The following is a 23,605-nucleotide window of genomic DNA, read 5'->3' on the forward strand; positions in this document are numbered from 1 at the left end:
ACTCCATACTGTTTTCTGCAATGTTGCACCAATTTACAGTCCCACCAATAGTACAAAAGAGTTCCCTTTTCTCTATGTCCTCTCTACAATTCTTTCTATAAGGAGAAGATTGAAAACTTTCTAAGAAATTCAGTAAGGTCACTATTATCCAGGATGTAAAACCAGACAGACAGCAAAAGAAAGTATAAACCAGTATCCCTAACTTCAAAAGCTGGTAGCTATGACCTTCTTTGCCCCTGAAAATAGAAGAAATGAAATATAGATTAGCAGTAATGATTTGTTATCATTAGTGATATTTACTACAGATTTCTGAAAACTCTTTTAGTTTTTCCCCCGATTGCTTAATCTGTAAAATTGAAATATAAATATTTAATAATAATGGCAAAAACAAATTATTACACATACCAGTAATGGAGTTATTCACTCTGAGTATTAGAAATGTACTCAGGGTGTTTTAACAAGAAAATTACTTAGTTTAGAGTTTATTAAAAGAACATTACATGTAGGACCTGTAGGAGTTCTAGAATCAGATCTGGAAACTTGGCATAAATGACCGAGTCTAGACAGCAGATAAGGAAACGTCATATATTATCACAATGTCAGAAGGGATGGATGGCAGTGACCCTAGGTAACACTGAGGCAGTGTTATCAGTAGGGCACTGGAAAATTGGTATGGTTGTCCTGACGTTGCCACATGCAAAACAAATGAGTTCTCCATCCCTGTTTCTTGTCATCATCACCTTACTTTCAAATTCTGTGGTGGGTCCGTGATACATTGCCAATTTTTGGTTGCATACCCACATTTTGGGGTACCTGAGACTGGGAAAGATACAACTTGCATTTTCATCTTCTGTTATGAAAGATGCTCTCTAACTCTTATTAAAGAATTATTAACTAGTTAATTATCCATATGCAAAAGGGAGTTGAGAGGATGAATGGTGCAAGTAAGTAACAGACAAATTCCACTATGTGTTCTTTCCTTAAATAATTTTGCAAAAAAAGGTATCTTTTTTACTTAGAAATTGTCTAATTTGTGAATATGAAAATAAATTTAGTTTACACTAATTGCTGAAGGAGATCATTGAAAGGATGTGACTCCTTGTTGACCCTCATGTTATACAGGGGCATTTGGAGGCTCCTTATCCCCTCCTCTGTCCTTAGAATATACATGCCACCCACTACTGTCACATTGGGAGCTATTTTAAAGATATAACCTTGAAAGAGGAAGGTCTTGTGAGATTATCTGGATTAGATACATGACTGAACCAAGTTATAGACTATAAATAAAGTTAAGATTCTGGTGGGTAGATGTAGAAATCTACTGGTCTTGTGGCAGCCCAACACAAGCCTTGTAGGAAAGTTCCCTTATTATGAAACTTACCACCTACCAATCTAGAGTGGTCTACCTCTTTCTTCTGTCTCTCCTTGCCCTCCATGTACAGGGGCCAATTTGCAAGCCAATAGTAACTTAAAGAAACAGGTAGCTGAGAAGGTGTTAGTTATGGTTTTTGTTTTGTTTTTAAAGAATTGCAGGAAGGATTCATATATAATGGGCTGTTTTTGAAGGAAAGGCATCAGAGAAAGTCAGTTTGGTTAACATTATACAATCATATATAAACAGTCATGTATGTGTTTAATTTTAAGGAAATAATGTAAATTTTGAATTCTCCTAGGTTCGCTGAGATGAGAATAAAGCCACAGTTGTAGTCGTATCAAAACAAAAACAGAAGGAATAAATACCTAGTTGATAGCATAGGCAGTATGTTGTTTTTTTGCAGACAAGTTGAAAATCTCATATACTCTGAACATAATCTTAGACTTAGTTGCAAGTTGTACCAGTGACACGTTTATAATGAAGTGAATCCTTTGCTTGTTTCTAAATAATAACTGTGAGATTGAGGTAGATGAGTGCCTAAGTGATGCCTGTGCAAATGGGGGCACTTTTGTTGATCTTTACAACACCTTTAGGTGCCTGTGTCAGAATGGATTTCAAGGTAGCACACATGCTAACCAAAACTGGGATACCTGAAGGTTAATTTGAAGTGGAAGTAACTCCTTATTTTTAGAAGATACAATTCATCTAGTAGACACGCATATTAATTTCTTTTTCCAGGAGAACATTTGAATATATAGTATCTGTTTGGATTATTTTACTGCATCTTCACATAATCACAGAAACATATATTTAGTGTTGAGATAATATTTTGCTTTTGTAAATAAACTAGATTTTTTTTTAGATTTATCAACTATAAATTCATTACACTTACGTTTATTATTTTTTTAAGATTTATTTATTTGAGAGAGAGAGAGCGCATGCACATGCGACTAGGGGGGCAGTACAGGGAGAGAGAGAGAGAATCTTGGGTAGACTCCATGCTGAGCACGGAGGTGGCTACTGTGGGGCTTGATTTCAGGACCCTAAGATCACAACCTGAGCCGAAACCTAGAATCTGGCTCTTAACCGACTGCATCCCCCAGGCACCCCCCCATCTACTTATATTTAAAACTTGTAATATTTCTTTTTATACCACATTTCATTCTGTTACTGTGGTAACTCTTACATTAGCCCTTGTCAGTATATATCATTTATTTTGATAAAGAGCTGTTTATGTTTTTAAATATTTATGGTTTTTTACATTAGGAGGAAACTCTAATAATAGACCTTTTTTTTTTTTTTTTCCCCAAGATCGGAAAAAGTAGTAAGACTCTCAATACTTTATATGCAAGCAAATACTATTAAACTGCCATTATTACAAGCCAAAATGTCCGAAATCTATCTTCCCAAAACTGTTCCTAATTCTACTTCTGTGAATGATTGATTCAAAAATAAAGCACTTCGTAATCTTTAAGCAGTAAGAAAGTCATATTTGTTTTGAAAACCATGAATGAAACAGCTGGGTTTTTTTCCTGTTAAAGCTGAGAAACTGATTTTATGTGGTTAACCTTAAGAATGGTCATCTTCAGTAACTGGCCACTTACTAAAACTTAATGTACTATTTATCATCAACAAAAACTCAAGATAATCTCTTAAAATTGTATGACACAGAGCAAAACCAAGGTCTTTTAAAGAAATGTATTTTAGCACATCCCCAACTATAAGGAACAAACCAAGGTTTTTAAATGTGCCATTTTTTTTCCTCACAACATTGATTCATAAGGAAAATTACCAAATAAATAATTTCAGGGTTTAAACAAAGTATTTATTCACTCATGTATTATTTTTAATTTTCACTTTTTCCTCAGTTTAACTTGATGTTCTGATGTCATGTTTTCACTTCATATTTTGTTAGTAATCATAATAATACAAATAGATTTTCTATTTAGTTAGAAATAACTAAACAACTTTTTCCTACTTAGATATCTATTACATTAATTTTTCTCCAGCCCAGATTCATTTCACCATTTTAGAGAAAAACATTTAAGAATATTAAAAAGATTTCCATTCATCTAATTTGTGAATACCATGTGTTACATACTTGTCAATGCGAATGTTTCTATTCTCATTCAAAATTGTCAAAAAAATAGCTATCAAAAAAGTTGAGAATCAATTCAGAGTCAGTTTAGGCTATGTATTCAGTGCTTTGCAAATTAACAAACAATCCAGGTGACATAGTAAGAAAGTCAGCTTTAGAAACACAGTTCTAAGTGGAACATTCATGGGAAATCTGCACTGCAGAACTAGTTAAAAGAAAATGTTAAGGGGTGCCTGGCTGGCTCAGTCCATAGAGCATGCCACTCTTGATCTCGGGGTTGTGAGTTTCAGTCCCACCTTGGGCATAGAGATTATTTAAAAAAAAAAAAAGAAGAAAGAAAATGTTAAAACTATATAGTTAATGAATACTTCTGATTTATTTTCTTTCCACATGGACCTACTTTATGAAATTAATAAAAAGAAATGTGACTCCATCCTGCCTCCATAACACTATATCTGCAGAGTTCATGGATAAATTCAAATGCTTGCCCCCTTGACTTTATTGGTGAGTAACATTTGACAACTGTGCCTTGTAAAATACATTTAGCCCTGGGGGACATACATCAGGATGCCACTGATTCACTACTATTTCCTTTCTGTTCCTTTTTTATTTTCCTTAGATTAACATTTGATTTGTACCCCAGTAACTTGAAACATCTATTCTGTCTCTGGAATCCAAAGCAGAAGATAAATTATTTCACATCTAAGCAGCCTTTGAATGCCTACCAATTCAGAGGAGATTAGTCTGCATTTAGTAATTCCAAGAGAAGTTGTTACAGTTTGTAATAAGGTGAAATGAATGGATTCTGACACTAAATATGTAACATTTTTATCTCAGGAGTTTAGCCTCAGATATCACCCCAAATTGATTAAAAGATTTGGGCAAATTTAAGAATTATGACCTGGCACCTGGTTACCTTATTAAAACTTAAAATCTTTTTTTATTATTTTTTTCAAGGGTTCAAGATATGAAATAAATGCAGATTTGTGTGCTTCACATCCATGCAAGAATGGAGCTACCTGCCTTGACCAACCTGGTAATTACTTCTGCCATTGTGTGGCTCCATTTAAAGGTAATGAACACCAAGGGAGAAGGAAAAGCAAACATAATTAACTTTAAAAAGCATTTCTGTCTCTTATCTGAACTCGTTTTAGTCTTTCAACAACATTATTAGTCCTTCATTTTCTTAAAGTCAGCTTCTAAAGTGACCAACCAATTATCCCTTAGGCAGAAACTAGAGTGAAATGAGCTTAGTTTATACAACCACTAAAACAGATAAGTTTCTTATTTTTCTATTGGGAAAGCCACCGATACAACCAAATGATAAAATGAAAAGTAAGGAATTTATTACCAGTCTATCATGTTATATTTTAAATACTTTTTCCTTTTAATTCAATTTCTCATGAAATTGACAGGTTTTCCCTCCCTCCCTTCCTTCCTCTCTTTCTCTCGTTCGTTCGTTCTTTCTTTCTTTCATTAAACTATTATTTGTAAGTTATTCTGCAAGCTAGTACATAAAAAGTAAATCATTGGATACTTCCTTAGACTTCAATATCTTTTTCTAAGCTATGGAATTTGAAAACTAAATTAGCCAGAGTTCTCCAGAGAAACAGAACCAATGGGAGATATATCTATATATCTATATCTATGTATGTATTATGGCAATTCATTATGAGGAATCGGCTCACATAATTATGGAGGTTGAGAAGTTTCATGATCTGCTGTCTGTTAGCCAGAGACCCAGGAGAGCCAATGATACAATTCTAGTCTTGAATCCAAAGGCGTGAGAACCAGGGGAGTGGATGGTATAAATCCTAGTCCAAGGATAGGAGAAAATCAACACCCCAGCTCAGGAGGTAGGCAGAAAAGGAGCAAGTCCTCCCTTTCTTTAGGTTTTGTGCTACTCAGGTCCTCAACAGATTGGCTGATGCCTGCGCAGTTTGGGAAGGGCAATCTACTTTACTGAGTCTACTGATCCAAATGCTAATATCACCAGGAAACACCCTCACAGACACACCTGGAAATAATGTTTGTCTGGGCATCCTGTGGCCCAGTCAGGTTGACACATAAAATTAACCACCGCAATATTCAACTAAATACAATCAATTTAGATATTTTTAAATGTTGTACTTAATTTTCTTGAATCTGCCTATTAATGAAAAAATGACTGCTGACAAATTTCAAATATTTTGTATCTATATAAACTCACTAAGTTATAGTTCCCTTATCTGTTAAATAGAGATAAGAATATACTTATCTCATTGATTTGAATTTAGATTTAATGAAATAAGTCATAGAAATACTATATCACCTGCCAGAAATTAATAATCATCAAGTGTTTTATTGTAATTTTAAATAATTTTCTAACATATATATATGTAAAAACCATGAAATAGGCACTATTTTCTAACGTTTGGTTAGGTAGGACTTGGTACATATTTATTTAATTATACATCTTTAAAGGTACATAGAAAATTATCTAAGCAATCCCAGCAGTGTAAAAAAAAAAAAAATAGATTTCATTTTAAAAATAACAAGTTTGACCAGTACCTAGATCTTAGTTTCTCATATCATTCTCCAATAAAAGGATCCAGATCTCTTTAGAGATCTAGCTGATTCTTGGATTAAAATACAAATATACCAGTGAGTGTGGAGAGCTTGTAATGCCAGAAAGCAATGTGGTACTCAAAAACGAAAACCATGAGAGTATGTCAAAGGGACACATAGGCCAGCTGCCAAAGCTAGAATAATTTGAGCAAGAAAATAAAGGAGTAATGAATTATTACCCAAAATATAAAACAAATATCCATGAGTCCATACTGAGAAAAATAAATGATCGATAAATAAATGAGTAGGAATATTAGAAACATCTTTTATACAGAATAATTCCAAGTAATTGATGTAGATACTTTACACTCAAGGAGAAATAACTTCTCACCTCTTAAGTTTGGGCTGCACCTAGTGACTGTTTTCCAAAGCACACAGCATGGAAATGGGGGTTGGAGGAGAGTAACATTACAGTGGAGAAATCCGACAAACACCACCTAAGTCAAATGATCAAAGTTAACATCACCGGTGCCAAATCATGTTAATATCATAGATACTTGATATGAAGTAATGAGAATGACACTTTTACTTAGTGATTTTTTTTTTGTTAAAAACACATACCCCAGTCTAATCATGATAAAATCATCAAACAAATACCAGTTCTACAAAATACCTGACTAGTACTCCTTAAAACTATCAAGGTCATCAAAAACAGGGAAAGTCTGTGCAAAAGGTTTTTAGTTTACTATAATCACAATTATTTATTTTTGTTATTATCATCCTTGCCAGAGGAGATATATCCAAAAACATATTCCTAAGACTGATGTCTAAGGGTTTACTGTCTATTTTCCTTTTAATAATTTTATGGTTTCAGGTCTTAGTTTTAGGTCTTTAATTCATTTTGAGTTTACTTTTGTATGTTGTATAAGAATTATTTTGCATGTAGTTGGTCAGTTTTCCTGAAGGAAGTCATCAACAAAATGAAAAGACAACCTACTGAATGGGAGAAGATATTTGCAAACTATCTTAAGATGTTAGTATCCAAAATATATAAAGAACTCATACAGCTCAACACCAAGAGAACAAAAAATGCAGTTAAAAAATGGGCAGAGGACCTGAAGAGCCACTTTTTCAAAGAAGACATACAGATGGCCAACAGACCCATGAAAAGATGCTCAATATCACTAATCATTAGGGAAAAGCAAATCAAAACCACAATGAGACATGCTCACACCTGTCAGATTGGCTAGTATCAAACAGATAAGAAATAACAAGTGTTGAAAAGGATGAGGAGAAAAGTGAGCCCTCTTGCACTGTTGGTGGGAATGTAATTTGGTATAGCCTCTATGAAAAACAGTATGAAAATTCCTCAAAAATGTAAAAATAAAACTACCATATGATCCATCAGTTCTACATCTGGGTATTTATCCAAAGAAAAAGAAAACACTAATACAAGGAGATGTATACACCCTTATGTTCATTGTTCACTTCTTGTTGGAAGTGAGATGTCTAAAAAACTAGAGGAAAGAAGAACCAGAAGATAGAAAAGCACCCTCAATCAGAAGATAGAAAAGGTCCCTCAATCATGTAGAAAGATGTCCATGGGTCAGAAGTATCCTTATTGTACTGAGTGAGCAAAAAACATAAAAGTTTTTATTGTGGTAAGCCACTAAGATTACAAGTTATTTTTTTTTCTTTGTAGCAGGTAACATTATTTATCCTAAAAATTACCCCTCTAGTGCTCAAAAACCCTTCCTTGAAAATTTCATTAGAATTGATTTTTAAAATGCCATGAATAAATATATTTTTTGAAAAGCATGTCTGTGTAATACAGTTACGAATCATTTCTGTAGGAAATGTACATATAATTTGTTCTTTTAAATTTGTAATTCTTGGGGCACCTGGGTGGCTCAGTTCAGTTAAGCATTTGCCTTCAGCTCAGGTCCTGATCTCAAGGTCCTGGGATTGAGCCCCATGTCGGTCTCTCTGTTCAGCAGGGAGCCTGCTTCTCCCTCTCACTCTCAGTTTCTCTCTCTCTAATAAATTAATTTAAAAAAATTTAAAGACTGTAAAAAATTTAAAAACTGTTCATTCTCTGATTACGTTTAAGATTGTTAGCAAATTTGCAGTGTTTCAAAAAGAAATATAGAGATACAATGAAACTTCAGCAAAATGCAATCATAAGATTAAGTTTTAAAAATATTTAGTTGATTCATTAATTCAGTGAGGTTAGTTATTTTGTTATTTAACAAACTATGTCCCCCCATGTGGGAAAATCCAGGCCTCTTCCTATTTTGTGTATCTCACAAGCACCACCACACTCATTCAGTTGTGTACTGTTGATGGCTGTTTCAGCTGCAACTTCAAGAGTATATGTGCTCTTTGCCTGCAAAACCTGAATTATTTATTGTTTGGCCCTTTCAGAAAACATTTGCTGACTCTTGGTATAGAAAATTTTATAAGCTACTTGTTGTGGCTTTCTGTTGGTCTAGTCCAAGTTTTATTTATTGGCTCTTTATTGGCACTAATATATATATTTTTAAAGTAATATACAAAATCTTGCTTTTTATAGGAAATGTGTAATTCTCCTCTACTGTATTAGATTAATATCATGATTTTTCATTATCAGTAAAATTGATGCCAGAGAAATAATACACGTTTGGGAATTTATAAATTATAAGCCCCCCGTTTTTTTTTTTTTTTAATTTAAAGATATGTACAGTTACCGTTTACCAAATATGTAGATTTGTAATATATAGTGCTTTGAGTGTTCAAGAATATACCCTAGTTCAAACATTTTGCCACTTGTAGAAGTTATATTTTGTTGCTAGTTATAACTTATTAAAGCATACACCAGAGAAAGGAATTTATCCTAAAAGTAGGTTGTGATTATATAGTCTACTTATGGGAACAATAGAAATAATTAGAAAAATCTTTGTATAATTACTTCTGGAGAGCTGAATAATGCAGTGTTTTTATGCATGTTAGTTTCTAGCATTATAATTACAGATGCTCCCCAAATAGCATAGGTTTCACACATGTTATTAATGCTGTGTATCCCTTGAAATCTGTAGAATCTTCTTTTTTTAAAAAAGAACAAATAAATATGGATAATAAATTCCTTAACACGACAATTGTTTTTCCATGAGGTATTCATCCACCGGAGGTAGCTAGTGGCTGGTTTTGATTTAATCTAGGCTCCCTTCCAAGTTCTAGTCTTAGGAACTAAATTTAGCAAATAAACAACAAAAATGCATTTCCTTCCGATAGAAAGGGCATTCTTATTTTGTTTTCTGTTTACTATAAACTGAATCTTTCTTCAGCAATGAACAGAATATTTTAATAAATACAAATTGGTTTTCACCTTCCCTAATAGAGGTAATTATTATGATTTCTGTCAAGAAAACCTAATGCTTTTTCGTGTAAGAAAGCAAGATATGGACTAGATACATGTTCTACATGTTTGGATACCACTATTTTATATTTTAAGTAAAAGAAGGTGATACAGATCAGTCATTCACAATGAGCACTAGTGTCATTAACCAGTCTGTTGTCACAGCCAATCATTGCTTAAACACCCTCTACTAAAGCCCTCTATGTGCAACACTTCCAAAAAGAATTGAGTAATAATAATTTATCTTGCCATGAAAAATGTACTAAGTATTGATTTTTTGTGTTTCCACGTGTGGGTTAAATGGTAATAAATAATGCCTCAAAGTGTAAATTTCCTATGTATGAAACAAAGAGAAAATTATTAATCATGCACATACACACACACACACACACACATATCTAGGATTAAATATACTTACTCATCTTCCTTCCAGAATTGCATGCAATTGTGTATGAGTCTCTATTTTGTAAATTCTAATTATTATTCTTTATTTAAAAATATAATGATATATGTTACCCTAACTAGAATTTAAATAAAAACTTGAATTTAAAAATAAATCTAAAAAAATAAAACTAAAAAGTACAGGGAGTAGAAAAAATATATATAACCAGTGCCAATTAATAATGTAGCCCTTACCCAATCGGCAATTTTAAATTCTAAAAATATATCCACAAAATATAATTGGAGTAAAGAAAAGATGACGATGACCACCTATAATGAAAATTGCTGCTGGCAGATTCATCCAGGACCCTCTTTGCCAGGAAAGCACTTAAAGAGGTAGTCCACTACAGAATTTGGAGTGTTTTCCTAGTAGCTGAAGACCACAACTCTGAAAGAGTCTATTACGCATTAGTGATACTCTGATCTATATTAAGTTAATGTAATTCTCTACAGTAAAGTATGATTGATAAATCTAAAATCTTAAGTGTATATTTACTAGTAACTAACAAAACTGTTGATTGTATAATTCATAAAATGAACCACTTGCAAATTGAATTTCATTAAATGAAGGAATCCTGAGAGAAAATAGTTTTGCATATATCATTGTTAAAGCAATAGTCTGTATTTTTATCATATTTTGGTGGTGAAAATTAAGTTGTTATCTATTCTTCTAAAATATAAAATACAAAGAAGACAGGGCTTTGATGTAAATTACTGTTTGTTTCTCAAGAAAATAAGTGCTTAAACTAATAAGAATGTTATTTTAATAAGGCTACATATGTGCAAGTAGAATAGAAATATTGTTTGAGCAAATCTTATCTGCTGAAGCTTTAATGGCACATGTCCCTAAATGTGTAGCAATTATGATAAAAGAGTAGAAATGGTAATTAGCCATTAAACATGTTTGCAAAAGAAAGTAAACATAGAAGAAAGAAAACTCAGCAAAATAAAAATGCTTAAGTGTGTTGAAAGCTAGAACAATATCGCTGTTTTCTGGATAGGACACTCTGTTATGGGAACTTGTAATTAGAAAGCAGATTTAAGTACATATATTTAAGTGCTTGTGAAGTGAAAAAGACTAGAGTACAGATAATGGAGCAATTAGTTTTCCAGCCTTCACAGGCCATATCTCAGTCATTCTTAGTTTGAGCTACAGTGGGGAGCTATAGATTCTGTAATTAAATGATGCAGTCTAGTCAATCTATAGCTATACTAAACATACTTGGAGAACAAAATATTTTGGCTGGAAGATTGCTTCAACTCAACTACAGATCAGTTGAGTATATTAACAAAAAAATCAATCTGATTTAATGAATTTAACGAAAATAGTATGAGTATTATATTTGGAGAGGTCAAATAAATTGGGCTAATTGTAAAGAAATGAATTCATAACAACAGTACAATAGAAAAAAATATTCATTTAACAGTCTCCTATTTGTTCTCATAGCGATTTAAACCAGAAGCATGAAATACATGTTGGTTTGAAAATGAGTATTATGTTCAGCTTCTTGGAGATTAAGTCATTACTTTAAGTCTGATAGAAATACTTACATGCTGTGGCCTTTTAGACAGCAAGAATAAAGGGAACTGAGTAGTGGATAAGTATATTTCTTTATACTATTTAGAAAAGGAATTAATTCTGCATATTTCTTCTATTTTCTTTCTCTGTTTTTAGAATTCTTCAGTATTTAATATCTTGGTCAAATATTTATTTAATTGTATGATTTCAGTTGTATTTCTTACTAATGAATCCCAACTGTTATTTATCAGTTTCATATCCCCTACCTTTTTTCTTTATAACTTATAGACTACATTTGTATGGGTAATTATATTTGATATTTTCTGTAAAAATAGCATATCAAATGAAAAAATACTGTCATAGACTATAAGTATGAACATATTATATTGAACATGCTTTGGAGTTTAATCAAAGAGATATTGTAGAGATACTTCCATTTGGGTAATCCAATATGTGCAATGATAGGATGACAGGTCTGGCAGATTCAGAGAAATGCTTAACTATAACCTACATTTTATACTAATCAGTTTTGATTTGCATTACCAACAGGAAATAATGTACCTTTGACACTCCAACAGTTAGGGAAAATTATAATTAAGTTGAAATTTACAGAGAAGGATTAGCTTACAATGTATTCATAATAATTTGAACTCTGTAGAATTGGAAAATGATTATATATATATATTTTTTAAATTCTTACCTTCCTTGGTTTCTAGGATATTACTCACCTTTCATTTCTGGTATTATTCAGCATCTTGTATTCAACTCTTTTACCTTTTCACTATATATGCTTTTTAGGTTGATTGAATCTATCCACATGTATCAATGACCTCTTTCCCAGCATGTAGAGAAAAATGGACTTTTCCCTTCAAGTTGAAAGAACTACATCTTGATGATTTCTAAACTGCTATGCATATCTTAGTACAATGAATGCTCCAGGAAGAAATTTAAAATAAAATAAACAGAGTGAGCTGAAGCAAAAAAAAGCATGGGAATTTGAAGGGCTCAAAGATATTCAGTGTAGCCAAAATTTATCCTGAGGGCAATAAGGTTGGAGTATTAAGCACAGTCCAAATCAGAAATGTCATCTAAGGAATATTAGGGCCAATAACAAATCATTAATCTGTGAAAAAATATAATCAAATGTACATTTTGAGAGTTACTCTAAACTGTAAAGTAGAACTTCTTTTTCTCTTATAGAAGGGTTATATACTAGAAGAAGAGAAAAATTTAGGTGCTTGCAATAATCAAGCTATTGTCTAAAGCATAGATATGGAAACAAAGTTTGAGGTAACTGGACAATTTCAGAAGATAGGTGACAAACCAAACAGGATAGGCTTTAATGAGGTTCAGATGGATGAAGTGAGGAAAAGAAGAGAATTATACTCAGATTCCCAGGGTAGATAAAAGGAGTTATTGCTCTGGGGCCACAGAGATAGAAGAAGCATGTTTAATGAAGAGAGAAATCAGCAGAGCTTCAAACATACTGTATTTGTCAGATTATAAATTATTAAAGTAGAAGTCTCCCTTAAATAATCCTGGTATGTGTGTGTAACACATAAGAGAGAATGGAAAGACTATAGTTTACTAAAACATGAGTTAGGAAGAAATATGTAGAATGACAAGGAAAGAATACTTGGGATAGGCACTGAGGAAACCTAGAATATAAAGAAATGATAGAGAAGGGAATACATAATGTGAGGCAATAGGAAAAGCAAGAGAAGAGTGTTTCTATTAGGAAGAAATGCTAAGAAAGTATCAAATATTGTTGGACAGTCCAGTACAATTTGCTGTCAATATGGTCTAGAAAAATAATTATTGGAGAGGCTTTGAAGACTTTCATAAGAAAAGTTTCATTAAAAAAGTTTAGTTATTGATGTTGGTGTTGAATGAGATGTGGGGGTATGGAGATGAAATGAGAACATGCAGATAGCAGGACTAGACTACTCCTTGAGAATATATGACTGGTAAGGGGAAAGGAGATGTAAGTCCAAAGGGGAGAAATGAGAGACAAAATATATTTTTATCTCTGAAATTTTGAGTGGTTCATGAGGTACATGGATATCTTCCATTTGCCCTTCCAGATCTTCTCTATGTCTAAGAAGCTGAATCATACTACATATATATATATCTTCTGCCTTCCTTTGGGTTTGCCCAGTATGAAATAAGAGGAAATGAGGAGAACACAAGATGATTATTCCCTCACTTCTTTTTGTGGATTACCGCTGGTTGGTTGTGTCCTTTTAGTGATCATCACATCTTCTCTAAGGTGGTGTTCTCCACATAGCATTTCCGTCTCAGGTTCCAGTACCAGCTCACTCAACCCCTTCACACTGAATAGCACAAAGATCGCACTATGTCCCCTGTGGTCTTAGTACACCTGTCACACACTTGTAAATAGTCTCATATTAAAATCTCTTCAAATTTCCTGTTTGGAGAGCACCATCTCATTCCTGCCAGGATCTGATCACATGTGTTAATTTTTGTGTACTTATAGGATGATGTTAGCACAACAGTAGAGACTAAACCTACAGGAAACAGAATAGTTAACAAAGAGAGGGCAGTAGAATGTGGTGAGACAAAGATCTAGAAATATGGTGACAGCATTAGTTATAGACAGGAGAAGGGACAGATCTGTCATTATTTTAAAAGAAATTAACCAAATGGAAAAGATGGATGGTGATATCGATAACACTTTAGAGATTTTGGCAGGAATTTGGGAGAGTTATCATCTGATGATATCTGTTTTTGCTGGAACTCAAACGTGTGGCTATTTTCTATGAGTGATAGGAACAGTAGTGTAATTGAGAATTAAGGGAGAGTGTAAACTGTTTTCACATTTAGTTGACTATCCATTTTCCTACATGCTGATGATACATTGATCTTTGAAAGTGATCCTTCTAACCACATTGTTCTTTAGGAGCAGGAGCTGCTCCTTTGACTAGAGTTGGCCTCTACCCTAAACCAGAGTCAGAGACCATTCTTGGGATTTAGAATGAGAAATTTGAGAAAATGTTGCTCACGCTGTTTGACATTCAAAATGTGGAATGTGGGTCCACAACTATTGGCAAAAAAATTACTTAACTTAGGGACAACCGTTTGAAGAAGTATAGAGAGAAGCAGAAAGATAATATGGAGAGCTAAAGAGAAACAGACAAACATGGCAGAGTTCCAGTGCCTAATGTACCTGTACCTCACACTTTTTCCGTTCCTGTGTTTTGCTGCTTGAACCAATAAATTTCTCACTATACCAGGCTGATACTACTAAGGTTCTGTCTCTCTTCTCCAAAAAAAGATTTTATTTGTGAAAACTTAGGCAAGATTGAAATTTGATCAAAGGTAGAGATCATAAATTTATGTTGGCATCAGTCTTCAAATCTGTGTGATCTTTCTCCATCAGTGCTCAATAGCTCAATAGCTGAAAAGGAGGCACAGAGAAAAATAGAGTTGAATTAACTGGGAATTGAGGAAATACAGAGAAAATGATATGTTTTCGTGTGCCAGTGAGTAATAAGGGTAATTCAGTCCCACTTCTTAACCCTGAATTTTCAGCGATATAGGAAAATAAGTTGCTCTTCAGAGGGCTAAAAGCAATATGATGTAATTACATTGGAGAAGGTTTTAATGGATCAAGAAGGCGTAAGGTATGTTCAATAAATAATATTGGAAGGTTGTTAATTGTGAAAGGTATATAGTATGACAAGATTGGGACGATCATAGCAGTGAGAGGTTGGTTCGTGGGGGAAGCATAGAGCTGCTGAATGGGAATAAAGGGATTAGAAGAAACCACACAGTGAATATTTTACTTTGGCGATTACCAGAGTTTTCTGAGATCTGGAATAAACTGGATGTAGGAGAACTTACACAAAAAAGAGGTAAAAATTTATCCTAGGGACTTCTAGTAACAGTGGAACAGCATATAGACAAGCTATTCCTCAGATGACAGTTGTAAACTCTGAATGGATTATAAAAACAACTCTTTGAAGGCCCCAATGGGTGACCAGAATCAGGAAGAAATTGGAGAGGAGTCAACTCATAAAAGAAAGAAACTTGATTGAAAAAATTTATGTTTATATGGCTTTTTACCTGATGGCATCTTCAGTCTGCCCTGTATGGAGAGTGGAAACAATAGCAGGAAACTGCAAGTGTGTAAGAACATACTTTGAGACTTCCAAAATAGTAGATGTGATCCAATAAAGGAGGAAATGAAATATGGTAGAAAAGCAAGATCTCATATAAACTACACAAATCCGTGGTTACTGCTTGAATGGTACCCATGGAGAGGAAACCCAAGGTTCCCAGTGAAAGTAACCACTGAAACTAGGAAGAACTAGGCAGTTTCCCCTGCTTCCAAACCAGTGGGAGTTTTAGTTCAGCTATGTCAATTTCCTGCTATAATTAATAACATCATTATTTAGAGGAAGAAAATCGAATCTAAAAACAAATATCAAAATAAGGGAAAATATCATCAGAGTTCTAGAATAAAATTAAATATTACTGGAGAGATTTCATACTCAGAATACCTTCACTGTAAGATGTCTTGAAGGAAGTACTTCAAGCTTAAGGAAATAACAGCAAGTGGAAACTCAGATTTATAAGAAGACATGAAGGCCTTGAAAATGAGAAATAATTAGGGAAATATATGAAATCTATACTATTTCCTCTCTTAATTTCTTTAAAACATATACAACTGTTGGAAGCAAATTTTGTAACACTGAATTGTGTGACTTATAAGTCAGGATAATATCAATGACAAAGTAGTATAGCAAATGGAGTAAATGGAACTAAATTAGTGTGGTATTTTTATATTTTATGTGAAATAGTACAAATTAATTGTAAGTAGACTATACGGATGGCAATCCAAAGAGCAAGAATTTAAAAAATAATGGAAAGAGGCATTGCTATGGTTATAACCAATAGAACAATAAGAATATTTAACGAAAAAGAAAACAGAAAAATATATAGACACAAAAACCAAATCAAACAGAACCGAAAACAAACAAAAAGCAAGGGACAGATTGAAAACAAAAGTCAAATGGTGTATAAATCCAATCAAAGAAAAATTAAATTGAATGTTAATGAATTAAAAAAATTCAAGTGAGTTTCACATTGTCCAACTGTATAAAAACCAGGACCCAACTTTATTTAGTCTCAAGAAATGCACCTAAATATAAAGACATAGATAAGTTGAAAAAAATGATAAATGTATATTATTTTATAAAAGCATAAAAATGTGATGAAGCTATATTTATATCAGAAGGAAATATATTTCTGTCCAGAAGTAGAAAGTGAAATCATAGTAATAAAAGATCAATTCATCAGTGGCTTCAGCTAACATGTAAGACAGCAGGATCACTCCATCAAACACAGATTCAAGAGAAATAATAATAGGTTGTTGCTGTAAGTCTCTATGTACATTAGTTGTTTTTACATAGATAAAGATAATTGAAACAGAAATTAGTATCTAGAAGTGAGATGCTCTCACAGCTGAAGCCTAATATATGTGGCACTGGGATAATTTTGGGAAGAAAATGCAAGGACAGTGAGGCAATTTTAATGACATCTAGAAGAACAATGAGAAAATTGTTACTAAAGGCTGGAGAAATTAGAATCATGGTATGTATTGACCAAATCCTGGCAAGATTCTTGCCTGTGTTAATGTGGAAGATAGAAAATATACACAGTGACCTCATGGACTTGGCACAGAAGATTCCAGGATAAAATGTTGAAATTATCCAATAGCTTCATTTGGTGGTCTACGATAAAATAGGAGAGGAAGTAGATGAGCTAACGATGAGACTGTTTTCAACCAGATTTTAGAAAACATATTTTTAACTCAGGACTGCTGTGTTGGAAAATAAATGTGATTGTTATTTCCAGACTCTCCAGCTGGCAACAGATTTTCAAAATGGACTCAGGGCAATGATCAAATCCAGGATATTACCAGTGAAATTGAGCTTCAGGGGCAAGATCAAAGGTGCATGGATTTAAAACCCTGTGTTTAGACAATAGAGTAAGTTAAAGCAATAGCACATAGACCCCCTCAGCTGGACGAAAATACTTCTAAAAACCTTAAGGACATAACCTAACTCTCACCCCAACATAGAGAGGAAATACTTCAAAGAAATGTTTGGGTCTGGCAGGAAGCAAGCTGAGAAAGTTACTCAGCTGCAAACATGAGCCATTACTTATGGGTAGCAGAGTAGAGATCACAGAAGTGCTACGGACCAGTCTTTACTATGTTTCTTCCTCCCTTTCCTCCCCCTTTTGAATGTGTGTCCTTTGTAGTATTCTTATCTCTGCCTCAGCTTTGGGTATTGACAATATGGGTGAGCAGAAAATTTGTTTTTTTTTAATGTGTAGGTCTCTGAATAAAGAAAAGCTATGCTCAAATGTGGAAACAAAGAAACTATAATCGAGTAGCCTCTTCTAATCTGAACTTAGTTTAAATAATGACAGCCTAGATTTTAAGCCAATTCCAATGGGATAAGACATTTGTGAGTGAAAATAATATATTCTTCACATTGGTGATATGAGTTACAGTGACCAGTGGTTGGACTACACAGTACATAATATCTTAAAATGGCCATTGATTATTCCTTTATGTCATTTGGAGGTGACTGACCACTCTTGTCCATGTGTCTCCCCGTATGCCTACCTAAGGCTTCCTCATAACGTGGCAGTACAAGAGTAATCAGATTTTTTTAATAATTTTTATTTTGTTATATTAGTCACCATACAGTACATCCCCAGTTTTTGATGCAATGTTCCATGATTCATTATTTGCATATAACACCCAGTGCACCATGCAATACGTGCCCTCCTTAATACCCATCACCGGCCTATCCCAATCCCCCATCCCCCTCCCCTCTGAAGCCCTCAGTTTGTTTCCCAGAGTCCACAGTCTCTTGTGGTTCATTCCCCCTTCTATTTACCCCCCTTCATTCTTCCCTTCCTTCTCCTACCGATCTCCCTGCTATTTCTTACGTTCCATAAATGAGTGAAACCATATGATAATTGTCTTTCTCTGCTTGACTTATTTCACTTAGCACACTCTCCTCTAGTCCCGTCCATGTTGCTGCAAATGTTGTTAATTGTTCTTTCTGATGGTGAGTAATATTCCATTGTATATATGGACCATATCATCTTAATCTAGTCATCGTTGAAGGGCATCTTGGTTCCTTCCACAATTTAGCTATTGTGGACAATGCTGCTATGAACATTGGGGTGCATATAGCCCTTATCTTCCCTACGTCTGTATCTTTGGCGTAAATACCCAGTAGTGCAATTGCTGGATCATAAGGTATCTCAATTTTTAACTTTTTAAGGGACCTCCACACTGTTTTCCAAAGTGGCTATACCAACTTGCATTCCCACCAACAGTGTAAGAGGGATCCCCTTTCTCCACATCTTGTCCAACATTTGTTGTTTCTTGCCTTGTCCATTTTTGCCATTCTAACTGGCGTAAGGTGGTATCTCAATGTGGTTTTGATTTGAATTTCCCTGATGGCTAATGATTTTGAACATTTTTTCATGTGTCTGTTAGCCATTTGTATGTCTTCATTGGAAAAGTGACTTTTTTTTAAAAAATCAGGTTTCTTAGTGCAGCGGTTCTCATGTAAATATGCTTTTGCCCCTTTTAGGGACATTTGGCAAAGCCTAGAGCTATTTTGTAGGAGTAAGAGGGGCATCTAGTGGTTATGTTGAGTTGAACTGTGCCCTTCCAAAATTTATGTTAAAGTCCTAATCTCCAATACCTTAGAATGTGACCTAATTTGGCAGTAGGGTCATTTCAGATGTAAATAGTTAAGATGAAGAATATTGATGTAAGACGAGCCCCTAATCCAGTAGGACTGGTGTCCTTATCAAAAGGGAAAATCCAGACACAGACACACATTGAAGATCACCATGTAGAGATAAAGGCAGAGATCTGGTGACCCTTCTACAAACTGTGGTGTGCCAATGATTGCCAGCTGACCACCAAAAGCTAGGAGAAAGACATGAAATCAATTATCTTTCTCAGAAGGAACCAACCCTGTCAACACTTTGATCTTGGACTGCTTGCCTCCAGAACTGTAGTAGATTAAATTTCTGCTGTTTAAACTACCCAGTTTGTAATGAATCCCTGGCAAACTAATACAGAGTCAAGGGTACTATAAAAACATCTTAAACTGGACAGCCCCACACAACAAAGAAGGTTTTGATGAAAATGTCATTAGCGCTGATATTAAAAAACTTGCTCTTAGAGCAGGTATTTTGAGAGGAAGGAGCTAGAAACTGCCAGTCTCTTAAGATCTATGCCAAAAAAAATGACAAAGTAACACTTCTGCAGGGTTTCATTAGGCAAACATTCAGAGCTCATCCAGATTGGAGAAAGGGGGTCATAGTTATTTTTCTCTGCTATAGTCTGCCATGTGACCACAAATTATTTACATTTCATCTACATGCAAAATGCACACTCTCTTCTAAGAGAAGACCCTAAGAGCATAAGCATCGGCTTATGGTGAGATTATAAAATGAAACTCTAAAAAGTCCTTTTATGAAAGTTACAAAAGCATAAAAAACTTAGGGTATAAATTAAAATTTAAAAATATCTATGCAGAAAACTATGAAACATTGCTGAGAGGAATTAAAGATTTATAAAGATGGAAAAATGTAACCTGATCATACATTGGAAGAATGAATATGCTTAAAATGATCTATAAATACAATGTAATGCCTGTTGTAATGCAAGAAGTGTTTTTTTTAAAATAATTGACAAGTTGATTTAAAATACAGGAATATATGAACTTAAAATCGCAAAAATAATCTGAGTAAAAGAAAAGTCTGAAGAAGTTATACTATCTGACTTCATGACTTCATATCAAAAGAATGTTTTATTAGAACGGAGGGAAGAAAGAAAGGAAAGAAGGGAGGGAATGAGGGAGGAAAGAAGGAAGGAAGGGAGAGAGTGGGAGGAAGGGAGGGAGGAAGGAAGGAAGAAAGAGAAAGTGATCAATGAAAGTGAAATGAGATTCCAGAAGTAGAACCACATTTATACAGTTTATTTTCAACAAAAGATCTGAAGCAATTCAATAGGAAAATGAAAGTGTTTTCAAAATGTGGTAATGGAATAAATAGGTATTTATGTGGGGAAAAGGTGATATTGACTTCTGCCTCATACCATACACAAAACATTGGTTTTAGATGGTCATTAATCTTTATGTAAAAGCTAAAACCATAAAGCTTTGAGGAGAAAAACATGGAAGAAGCTCTTTTGGACTTAGGAGGAAGCTTTTGTTTATTAGAAAAAGCAAAGAGAACAATATCTATAAAAGAAACAAAAGATAATTTAGTCTAATCAAATTTAAAAATTTTCAAAAACTGGGGATGTCTGTATGGTGATTAATATAACAAAATAAAAATTAAAAAAAAAAAAGAAAGGCAATAAAAAAAATTTAAAAATTTTCCTCACCAAAAATACCATTAGAAAATAACAAGATAAGCATGGGAGAAAAATATATGCAAATATCTATCTGGCAAAGGACTAACAGCAGAATATTCAACAATATAAATAAGACAAAACATTGAAAATAATTTGCAAATGACTGGAACCAACATTCATAAAAGAGGATAAGCAAATAAATTCATATCATCGTTAATCATCAAGGAAATGCAAAATAAAGCTAAAAGTGGATACTCCTCTTAAGTGTCTAAAATAACAAAAATGTTTCTGAAAATTATACATTTATGATAGAGGTTTAAAATTATTGATGGAAAATAGGGGCACCTGGGTGGCTCATTCAGTTAAGCATCCGACTCTTGATTTCAGCTCAGATCATAATCTCAGGGTCATGATCTCAGGGTCATGAGATTGAGCCTGCCTTGGGCTCCATGCTGGGTGTGGAGCCTGCTTAAGATTCTCTCTCTCTCCCCCTCCCTCCCTCCCTCCTTTTGCCCCTCCCCCTACATGCACACGCACTCTCTGTCTCTCAAAAAAAAAAATAAAATTATTGATAGAAAATAAAATGTAAAATATTTGGGGAAACAGTTTGGAAGTTACTTTTAAAGTTAAACATACACCTAACATAGGAACAGCAATTGAATCCTAGGTATATAAGCAAGTGAAATGAAAATATTTGTTTATAAAAAGCATTTACAGGAATGTTTATAAAATCTTATAGTAATTCAAACCTAGAAACAAGCCAAATATCTGTCAACATAAAAAGATATAAACCAACTAGTGATAGGTACATGCAGTGGGCTATCACATAGCAATAGGAAGTATCAAACTACTAATACTAATACATAAGATCACTTCAGACAGTATGCTGAACCTAAAGATATGGACAAAAAGGAGAATGCATTATAAGATTTCACTTATGTTATTTCTCAAATAGGAAAAAAAAAAAATCAGAAAAGTGGTTGTTTCCAGAGACAGAGTTGCTTGGCAAGGGGAAAGCAGAACATTTTCTGAGGCGATGGAAATGTTCTAAATCTTGAAGGAGTACATATTGATTAAATAAAGTTTACATTTATAAAAACCCATCTACTGCACACTTATAATTTATTCTTAATGTAAATTTTAGCAAAAAATAAGATTAAGTTGATCTCTCATTAATAGTTTCGCTTAGCAATTTTGGTTTGGGTTAGCAATTCTAAAACTTTTTTTTTCTGTGTATTATATTCTTGAGCAAATTAGTAAATATACTGAGTATAATAGGAGTTAGATATCACAGGTAGTGAAGGAATTTACAAATATGGAAGGACGAAGAACTAAGACACTCCATGGTATTAGCTAGCAATTGGAGGTGTGAATATGAATTCATGGTTCTTAATAAGTAGACATAGAAACATAAATGTAACTATTTATATACATGCATGCATCATTATATTAATTATATTATGCTATCCTAGAATGTGCCCAGTGGTGTTGGATGATTGAGTGAAACTGTATGTATCACCTTGAACCTGACGTGTGTGTGCGTGTATGGATCTGCATGTATATCTGTATATACAGATACAGAAACGTGTATGTGTGTGTGTATATATATACACGTGTATGCATGCACACATAATTCTGAGCTTTGTCCATTGATACATAGCACTCATATCACCCAGATTTTTATTTCTAAATATCATTCTCTACTTAAAGGGACCATAGTTTTTTAGAGACAAATTCCAAGGGAATAAGATAAACCATAAATACCTTTTTTTTTTAAGATTTTATTTACTTATTTGGCACGGAGAGACAGCGAGAGAGGGAACCCAAGCAGGGGCAGGGGGAGAGGGAGAAGCAGGCTTCCTGCCGAGCAGGGAGCCTGATGAAGGGCTCGATCCCAGGACCCTGGGATCATGACCTGAGCCGAAGGCAGACGTGCAATGACCGAGCCACCTAGGTGCCCCAACCGTAAATACCTTTTTGCACTAATAATAAAGCAGAACTCAAAGAAAACTGAGACTTATCAAAAGGAACAAAGGAGCCAGCTTGAAAGGGCTTCCTTTGGCCAAATATGAGACAATTTGAACATTAAACAATATAGTTAATGGATTATAATTCATTTAATAGTATAATAATGGATGCCTCAATTCTTACATAAACACGTAGTTGAAAAATAGACAATCACTTCTTGGCCTTTTGGCTAAGATCAAGTGAAAAAATAGACAAACACTTGGGGAGGTGTGAAGAGAAATTTCTTCATTATAGCAGAGTATCAGCTAACAAATATGAAAGTAATGGTAGAGTTGAAAACCATCAATGTTTATTAGAAATAATTGGTGAACCGTTCACAAAAGGTGTGTACATACTCTTAAGATAACTCTCTAAAAATTATTTGTTAAATTCAAAGGGACAAATTACAAGATTTTATTGAAATACCATCACCAATATTGGAACAAAGGAACTTATGTCCCCTGAAATGATGCACTGAGGACACCATAGCACTTCTCTTGTATTTCTTCCAAAGGTACATAAAACCTGAATTTACATCATAAGATGACATCAAATAAGCCAAAATTGATGGGCCTTTTACAAAATTACTGGGTTGTAATATACAAAATGTCAAGGTCCGGAAAGACCAAAAAAAGATAACTGTGGTTTCAGACTAAAGATAATCACAACTAAATTCAGGATGTGAGCTTAGATTTGATGTGGACGAAGAAAAATGAATCTATACATTTGTCAAATCAATAGAAACATATAATACAGAGTAAACTTAAAAAGATTTTATTTATTTGAGAGAGAGAGAGAGC

The 23,605-nt window shown here is 33.8% G+C and overlaps 1 protein-coding gene across 1 annotated transcript in view; it reads left to right on the plus strand.

The window, feature by feature from the left end:
- EYS (EGF-like photoreceptor maintenance factor) overlaps positions 1–23,605 on the plus strand; it is a 1,472,906-nt gene that overhangs the window by 361,856 nt on the left and 1,087,445 nt on the right. The window contains 1 exon segment of the mRNA XM_087856898.1: positions 4,431–4,545. Coding sequence (XP_087713024.1) covers positions 4,431–4,545 — 115 coding nt within the window.

This window comes from Ursus americanus, chromosome 29, assembly GCF_024610735.1.
Source record: "Ursus americanus isolate L20-20 chromosome 29, mUrsAme1.1.p, whole genome shotgun sequence".
Taxonomy (NCBI): domain Eukaryota; kingdom Metazoa; phylum Chordata; class Mammalia; order Carnivora; family Ursidae; genus Ursus; species Ursus americanus.